The sequence below is a fragment of the Pleurodeles waltl genome, chromosome 3_2 (assembly GCF_031143425.1).
Source record: "Pleurodeles waltl isolate 20211129_DDA chromosome 3_2, aPleWal1.hap1.20221129, whole genome shotgun sequence".
Lineage (NCBI taxonomy): Eukaryota > Metazoa > Chordata > Amphibia > Caudata > Salamandridae > Pleurodeles > Pleurodeles waltl.
In genome coordinates, this window is record NC_090441.1 from 155,706,402 (window position 1) to 155,716,135 (window position 9,734).

General features: G+C 41.6%; 1 protein-coding gene across 1 annotated transcript; it reads left to right on the forward strand.

The window, feature by feature from the left end:
• Positions 1-7,649: 7,649 nt before the first annotated feature.
• On the forward strand, positions 7,650-8,072 carry LOC138286357 (sialic acid-binding lectin-like). Its single transcript, XM_069226513.1, has one exon. It carries the CDS (start codon positions 7,650-7,652, stop codon positions 8,070-8,072), a length of 423 nt encoding a protein of 140 aa, XP_069082614.1.
• The last annotated feature ends 1,662 nt before the right edge of the window (positions 8,073-9,734 follow it).

The following is a 9,734-nucleotide window of genomic DNA, read 5'->3' on the forward strand; positions in this document are numbered from 1 at the left end:
TCATGTCCTTCAGTGTTTGCGTTGCACCTGTAAATCCTCGTGGGATACAAAGCTAAGTTGGGCTCTTTATCGGTGGCCCGTGTATGCGGGTTTTCTGGATTCCAACATAATGCTTCCTGTATGTACAAACTATGTGAAGAGTTCCCTGGCAACATTAGCACTGTGTCTTTATTCGCAGTATTGAAGTTTCATAAAATTTGCTTTACAAAGGGGACATGATTTTGATTCACTCTGTCTAACTATACTCGTATGTTTAAAACATTCCTTGTGGAAACACATTCTTTCTTTGTTTCATGGGAGGTGGAGACTGATAAAATATTCCTATTGTTGGTCTTATGTGATGTTTGAGTTGTGAAACAAAGCGAACAAACTCAGTCCAGCAGTTTATGGGCAATCTTTCATTTGATGTACCTGGCATTAATGAAGATAGTAGAAGGAAGTTATATAAGAATGGTTTACGCCAGGTTAAATACTGAAATATATTGTTTTTTGATGACATCTTGAATTGCGCTTGCAGTGTACTGTTTATTTAAGGCACATGAATACAGAAAGTATTAACCGTTGCTAAATATCTACATATGCAAATTACATGCTACCCAGTAATTATTTGAGACATCATTTTCTCTTCACAGATCTCCCTCCCCGGTGTACCTACCCTAAATTCCCTTTCCCCATTTAGCCACTCTGCTCCCCTGGATGCTTATACACACAGGCAGAGCTGCTGGGAGTCTAGGTAGTACTGTTCCTGAGGATCAGTAGTTCTGACAGTCTGTGACCTGGGTGAAGTTTCTCTCCTAGCAAAGTGGTCAAGTGGTAGTCCTTATATATAGTATTTTATCTAAGATGGAATTTGCAAAGTCACCTTAGGAAAGTTTTGACATAATCACATACATCAATGGATGTACTAATTAGGTAAAATCCATCAATATAGACTACATTATTTATGTTATGGTTGTTATTTGACCTTGAAAAAGGCACCTGTCCCAGACTGATGTCAAAATCTGAGTTTTGTCTATGTCTATATTTGAGTGACTTGACATTTGTTTTAAAGGCAGACATGTTGATGATTCTGCATAATTTGAGGAAAAATGGCAGTCTCCATGGTCAAAGATGGCATCCTCCATTACCTAGGATGGAATCGGGCCCAAAAGTAAACAAGCTGGACAGGCTAACTAAAATGGAGACACTAGCTAATATGGAGCCTGTCCTGTATGTATTTAGGAAACTAAAACTAAAAGAAAGGAGCATGAAGGCAAGTGATTCAAATAATAGAATTAGGGCAGAAATCAGTCATATGATTTAAGACATTCCTGGAATAATCTCTGAGTTTTTATTAACTACATTTTCACTGAATGTGTTTTTAATTGATCTTCCTTATCAGACACAGTCATTGTACGTTTACGGAATAAAAGCATATGCCAGAAATCTGCATTTGATTAAATATCAATTCATCACTTGTTATATGTTTAATACCACGTGTGGAGTTCTTTATCCAATAGAAAGATGCCATTAAGCATGATAAGTCTCTAAGCAAGTTTATTTGCATAAGAAGAAACTCCAGCCACAGCCTACAAAGCTTCACATTCTCTATTTACCTATAGTCATTCTATCTCTAAGTTCCATCAGAATACTCATAATCATGGTAACACAACAGTTCCAGGAAAGCATTGCAGAAATAAAGGAACAATGACATTATAAATTAAAGACACTTTACCACAGCATTTCTTCACACTGAAATGAAGGGGGGGGGATCTCTGTGCTGGAAGACATGATCCTTACAACACTAGAAATCCAGGTTTTGCCTCTTTCCACTCTCTTCTGGCCTGAAGTATTAGCTTAGATTTCCAAGGAGCCTACTTAGGAACCTGATCCCAATGTGCTGGGTTAAGATGACCAGATCTCGCTCTAGAACCCGGAGGACATGAGTCCTATGCACACTGTGTCACAGGAACCAAGCAAAACCTGGCTGATGATGCCTACCTAGGGTGAAACCAGTCCTGGGTTGCTTGTGATCCTGGAGAACCAGGCCTGGCAGTTTGGGCTGTACTGTTCTCACTGCAGCAGGGTCAAGACTGATTTGCATATAACTGGATCCAGACAGAGCTTCTATGGTGAGCAAATGAAAGCTGGACTGCTGCAAATCATGCAAAGCATTTATATTGTATTCAACAATTCATAAATATATAAATACAAGGACAATTATATACTAAAATAAGTATCTGATTGTGCTTCAAGTGTGATAAGTGATGCAAAGCAGCCCTCTTCTGAATCAAATGTGCAATAGCATATATAGGCACTTAAAAATAACGATGACTGTCAGAAAATCATCGAAAACTGAATAGTTCAGTTATTCTTGTGGCGCTATATATTATACTACATGGCAGTCCAACTGTATAGTAATGTCAGTGTTTCAAACCCATGGAGTAATTTACACAGAGTCCTGTTACGTATGGCTGTTGCATGGAGTATTCATGTTGGAAATATGATAGTGCACACAAAGCTGTACATTCAAAACCACACAAGTCCTTAATCCATATAAATATTTTTCTTTGTTTAGCATAAAAATCAAAGATTAATTGCCTTACCAAACATGGGAAAACATTACAATGCCAGATTAGAACTGTTGTGCTGATCCCAATAAGTGTGCACAATTGTGTCCAAGTGGTGCAGAGATGGTATATGCACAACGTGTAATATAAATAGAGCAGCAACCACATCAGCAGGTTACACACCATGACAAACTGTTTTCACATAATAATGTGACACTTTGAGACACTCTGATGGTATGACGTGTCGTGTTTCAACCCTATTTTCTGACCCGGCAGGATCTTCCTCAGCACAGGCAACTTTCAGTAGGGCTGAGGCCATTAGCAAGAGATACAAGTAGTGAAGGTCTGAGAAGAGGGTGGAAAAGGAGAGCATGGCAGAACAAAAGGAGCATGGTAAGGAGACAGACTTCCAGTGGTTGAGTGTGACAGTGAGAAGAATACTGCAACAACTTTGGAAACATAGAGCTACCATTGTCACCATCTGTGCTAATGTTAATAGCATTTCCTTTTAATGTTAAGCATTTCTTTCACCGTTGCATGCCTCAGGGACGTTGATGAGGAAAGACAGCAGGGTGCTGTGTGCTGGTGAGACCAATGGGTGTTTGACTTAATTAGATGCATGTTATAACAAATTCCAAGGAACTTGTGGCTTTGCTAACGCGTCCCAAACCTTGGTAATTTAACTTACAAGGGAACTCGTTTTAGTCCAATGAATCTTTTGACCACGTTTGGGGACTTCCCAGAACGAGATATCCGTTTAGCATTTCAATCAATAGATCAATAACCTAATCAATATTCACAATAACTAATCAATCCACTTAATCAGTAACATTTAATAAGAATAAAACACACTGTGGCCTTTCAGCCATGAATAACCACACAAATCTAGTACGATTTAGGATATTTATTCCCTATTAGTTAAACTCTAGTATCATATTTATTAGTCGCAATATAAATAAGCACAATGAAAACCACTATAACTTGGCAACTCGAGTAAGGCTTTATAGGCGTAGGTCATGAACATTAGAACAAAGCACAATGTTAACATGAGTCAACTTTAGCAGAGTATCATTAGTACATTATTCAACAAAGCAAGAATTCAGTCATTTGTCTATTTGCGTAGGGTATTTGTGAAATCCTTAACTAACCTCGAATTAGCATCAGCATGTTGGGCTTCATGCAAAACAATTTAGCAACATGAATTTGGAAAACATCTAACTATGACCTCTATCAAAAGAGCAGTTGGTACCTAGAAAGAAAAGGCAAACAGACAATTACAATTTATCATCAGATAGTTACCCATCCGAATGAGTCAGCATACGGGATCAGTCTTCATCCTCAGGACATCAGTCGATTCGCCATCAGCAGGGATAGAACAGGTAAGTCTCAGTAGGGCATAGCAAGAAAACTCTTCCCTCATAAGGAGGAGAAGTGCATATCAGGCAAGAAGTGGGATGAGGATGGTTTAAAGTATAAGACAGCTAAAGACAAAGGGGGTCATTACGACCCTGGCGGTCAGCGGAGAAGCGGCGGTCTTACCGCCAACAGGCTGGTGGTAAAAATTTGGGAATTATGACCATGGCGGTAATCCGCCACTTCTCCGATCCGACCGCCAGGGCGGAGACGACTGCTGGGCTGGAGACCTGGGTCTCCAGCCCGGCGGTCGTCACAATACCACCGGCGGTATCATAACCCAGCTGACCGCCATGGATTTCATGGGTTTTGGAACCGCCATGAAATCCATGGCGGTGAGCACTATCAGTGCCAGGGAATTCGTTCCCTGGCACTGATAGGGGTCTCCCCCACTCCCCACCCCCACCCCGAGTCCTTCCTCTACACCCCCCACCACCCCTGCCACCCCAAAGGTGGCAGGAACCCCCTCCCCACCCCTACCCCCAATATTACATTACACATTCACACCCGACACGCACGCAGGCACCACCAACACACATACCCGCACACACACCAACATACATGCCAACAGCCACACACAGTCATACGCACACACCCACATTCAGACATCCACGCACACATCCATACAGACATACACACAGACAGACATGCACTCATTCCCAAACACACAACACCCCTGCATGCATACACGCACTCACACACCCCCTCTACATACACACACGCACACCCCCATGCACGCACACAACACACAACACCCCCCCCCCTAACGGACAATCAACTTACCTGGTCCGTTGATCCTCCGGGAGGGGACGGGATCCATGGGGGCTGCTCCGCCGCCACCACACCGTCAACAGAACACCGCCACGCCGAATCACAGAACGTGATTCGGTGGGCGGTGTTCTGTTGACGTGGCGGAGGAGGTGGAGCAACCTCCACTTCCCCGCCGCCCGCCAGTATGGCTGCTGGCGGCTCTCCATCCGAAAAAGGACGGAGAGCTGCCAGCAGTCATAATACGCAGAGCGGAAAACCGCCACCACTGGCGGTCTTCAGCACGGCGGTCCCTCGGCGGTCTTGTAAAAAAACCACTGAGGTTGTAATGACCACCAAAATCTCTCAGAATGCAAAGGGTGATGAAGAATGGCTAAGAATGGCTTGATAATGGCTTCAGGAAGAATGGCTAAGAATGGCTGATTTTTTCTCGGGTCATGCAGTTATATCAAAGTTGTCAAACAAGTCTCTAATTTCCCATTGGGCAATATTTGGGGCATTGTTATCTCTGTCCAATAATCCGTCACACACCTTACTAGAACTTTCACCTAAGACAGTTCTCATGCAGTTGATTGGCTCCTGTGATTGACGTCTTCAACGGGTGGAATGTCAGGTATGAAAAGTTACACTTGTCGCTCCAGTCAGTACTTCCAATTCTCTTCTCCTAGTCCAGGCGACCTTGCACCTGTTGCGAATTACACTGTTGCATTCGGCAAGAATGTCTCCTTGAGCAAGTCGGGTCCCATGAGAAAGAATTTACTACGGCTACACACATATCTCCAGCTTCTGGAAAAGTACAGCTTTGTGTCCTTCAGGAAAGCAGCACATTGCACGTTAGAAAAACACAATTAATATGAGACCAGGCAGCTAGGCTCAGACCCTTGCTAACTAAGGCCTAATGAGTAATTTAGCATAACCCTAATACATAACTCTTAATGCTGATACAAAATCATACATTAGTACACTGTTCATTCATTATTAATCAGTTTCATTAATCATCATATACATTGGTGGCCACGCCCCGTGGGCACATTTCATACGCGTACATTAATTTTCTTCTAAGTTAATACATCTTCTATGCTGCCTCATTACACATTATGTTGCAAGCTTTTCATGTTAATATTGATTACAGCAGTCACACTCCAACAACCTCATATTCTTAGTAAAGCAGTTTTGGTGGCAGAACTTTGTAATATAAAAAGAAGTGACAAGAACTTTTCGGAGTGTTACCCCTACTGTTTATTTAAAGGAAAGAGACTTTAAGCGGAGTTCCTTTAGTATGTCAAAGGACCTTAAATTGATATACAATATCCTCAGAATGTACAGTAGGGAGGTGTTTTATTTCATATTATGAACAATGACACATCCTCCAGACATATCATAAATCATCAGTCTAATGCTTATTCTTATGAAGGATTTTGTATGGTTGCAAATATGCACAATTCATGGCGAATATATGCTGTAAAAATAAACAAAATCATTAATAGGTTATATGTGTTTTCTACAATATGTTTAAGCAACTACACTATGTTGAAAAGCAACTATAGTGGTAAAATACTGACAGATTTCTGCATTCCTCTAAAAAAGGTTCACAATCCAGTAAATTCAAATGCTAACAAAAGTGTCTGCTAGGAAGATAAGGAATATATTTTCAGAGAATAAAAGTTCGGAAAGAAGAGTTGGGCAGGTCTTTGTCTAAACTAGGGGTCTCCAAACTTTTTAGGTGTGAGAGCTACTTCTAATGAGTCAAAATCATCATCAGCTACTGAAGGCTAAACAACTGGCACATTATTACCAGTCACCCCTACGCCCAGCTTCTTTGACGTCAGGGCTAATGTCCATAGAGCAAGATACTATGGTTCTAAAAACATCCTTGGATTAGGGGCATTATGTCTGGGCCGCCATGTGTATCAGTGAGAGTGTGGTCTTTGGGGAAATATGCACGTGTGTGAATGGGATATATACTGAGAGCTTGTGCCATATGTACTTGTGGCACAGGACACTGGTACATATATAATACAAACATACAACCGTTTTTTGTTAAATGGGAGAAATTTGAAGTGCAGAAAAATGTTCAAAGTATTGAACATTTTTCTGCACAATAAATTTCTCCCAGTTAAAAAAATACTGTATTTTTCAGTTATAAATATGGCACATTGTCTGCTGGCCACTGGGGTAAAGAGGCCTTTTGTTTGTAAACAACGCTTTGAAATATGAGAAAGTTAAAATGAAGAATTAACTTATTCATTATGGTAACTTTTCATTTTAATTTTCTCTCATTTAAAAGCATTCAGAAACATAATTTTGTTCTGACGCTCCAATATTTAGTTGATAAGATCTTTTGTTTAAGAGTTAAATAGTGCTTCAGTTCTTCCCTTCTGTGCCCCAGTCCCATCCTGGGTCACACATCTGACTGAACACTGCTTATTCTAAGGCCCTGCTGTCTGAAGCCTGATGATAATAATGTAAAATAAACACAGCTCTTAACTTTAAAAGGAAAATGTGACCCTGCGCTTATTTAAAAAAGGAACTCAAGGATGAGAGCTACTCTGAAGGTGACTAGGAGCTATTGGTAGCTCATGAAAGACTGGTTGGAGACACCTGGTCATTACAGTAGTGCTTCATGATACTATCGGCAGTCTCTTCTAGCGGTACTGTGATGTCATATGTCAACTATAATAACGTCTTAAATGAGAATAGTGATGTAATGTTCTTATTGACTGGAAGTAGTGATGTAATATGTAGATTGAAACATAAAAATAAGGCTTAGATTTTCATAAATGTATTAGTTACCCATGTATGACTATTGTTGGTTTAAGTGTGGGAGTCCCCTGTCTGGCTCTACGCCCTCACCCGTCACTGCTTCTCTCCCTCTCACCTATGCAGGTCCTGTCCCTGGTGAAGGTGGCTGTGAAGAACATGACGTCCTGTGTCTTCCTCCTGCTGGTTGTAAACTCCCTTTCGGGTCTCAGCCCGGCCTCTTCACAGTCTTGGGAGCAGTTCGAAAAGAAGCACATTGATGACTCGGTACGAGGAGGAGGCAACGTTTACTGCTACTCTGAAATCCGAAATCGAGGAATCACAGCTGCACGAGGACAGTGTAAACCAAAAAACACCTTCATCCACTCACCATCGAACACCATCAAGGGCTTGTGCACAGGCATAGTTGGATCTCAGTACATCACAAGCAACAACCCATACTATCTCACCCACTGCGAACATCTTTCCTTAATACCTCAGGAAATGCCACCAAACTGCAACTATATGGCCTATAACTACTACAAACCTATCATGATTAAGTGTGATGGTGGTACCCCTGTGCACTTTGAGAAAATCATGTAATCCTTAAATCCTGAATTACAGCCGGTTGCAAGAGTAAAACACTGGTGTTGCAAGTAGGTTAATATGTAGGTTAATTTATAAACCTTAGGTGAGCCAAGCTCTGTATACAGCTTTAAGTATCAGTGGCCTCAAATACAAAGCAATTTTGTGGATGATTCTCAAAACCACAGGGTTTACACATAGTATTTTTTGTGATGTACAAAATCACTTTTGCAAGCCAGAGAAGACCTCCTGACTCGCAAGTGGGTTTTGTAATCCATTATGAATTGCAGATATGGTGTATCATGGAATTGGGGTGAGCCACCCTAAACCCCCTCCTCATCCCCGTGTGCCCCCCTATATCTGGGAGTCATAGTAGTGTGCAACAATGCTTTGTGGCTGCAACTGTTCTTGCAGAACATTGATCGGATATCCTAAGTCCGTGGTATGTGCTTCCCAAATGGGAAAGTTTCTCCTTTGGTTACCCAGGGAGGGCAGCATAGGGGGAGGGAGAGGACACCGCTGGTGGACATAGCACCTGAAGCTCAAAAGGACTTTGCATTTGCAAAGCCGGTGGAGCTGACTTTGCAAATGTCTCAATTTGACTGCACTATGTAAATAGTGTTACGAATCTCAATGCACGCATTCAAACACTTACAAATCATAAGAGAAAGGGAGCTGCATAGTGGGTCCCTTCCCCATGAAATGGGAAATTCAATGCACAAGTGTTTTGCAACAACTTACACGTTCATAAAGCAAGGAATGATTAATGAATGCTAAGGGCAGGCGTTAAGCATGTGCATTGTGTAAGCTGTCAATATATGGAAGATACACTGGGCATGTACAGGCTGTGGACATCACAAAGTGCAGACATTAGTCCAATTGTTCGCTGCATGCTCTAGTACCAATGTTTAATTAAATGAATGAATAAATGAACAAATTACATAATGTTAACATTTGAAAGTGTCCAATACCCAACTGGTCTCTTGACACTGACGCAAATTCACAATGTGCCACTTTTGTGGCATGTCAACCTCTGGTCCTTTAAGAGTTTAGGTCTGTTGGAAATGGCCCTCTCTACAGGGTCACCCCAAAACTTTGTGCCTACCTCCTCCATACTTTTTGCTGGATTTTTGCTTTGTTGGCCTTAAAACTCTGTGCACTTTACCACTGCTGGCAAGTGCTAAAAGGCTCCTGCTCACTCTATTAAACATGGTTTGACTGGCACACACCTGATTGGCATGTTTAAATTACTTGTAAGTCCCTTGAAAAGTGGTATGCCGTATACTCAGGGCCTCTAAATTAATTGCTACCAGTAGGCCTGCAGCACGTATTGTGCCACACACAAAACATGTCCCAGGCCCGTCATTGCAGCCTGTAGGCAGTGTCCCATTGCCATGTCGACTTGACATTTAAAACCCCTTGCCAAGCTTTTAAATCCTCTTTTATTACATATGTCATCCCTGAGGTAGACCAAAGGTAGCTCATATGGTAGGGTACTGTATAATTAAAAGGTAGGACATGTACTTTCAAGTTTTACATGCCCCAGTAGTGATAAACTCCCAAATTAGTTTTCACTACTTTGAGGCCTACCCCTTTCTATATGATAACATTGGGGATTCCTTATTATATTTAATAAGCTGTAATCCCTAAAGGAGAGGAGGCGGATAAAGCATGTTTGGT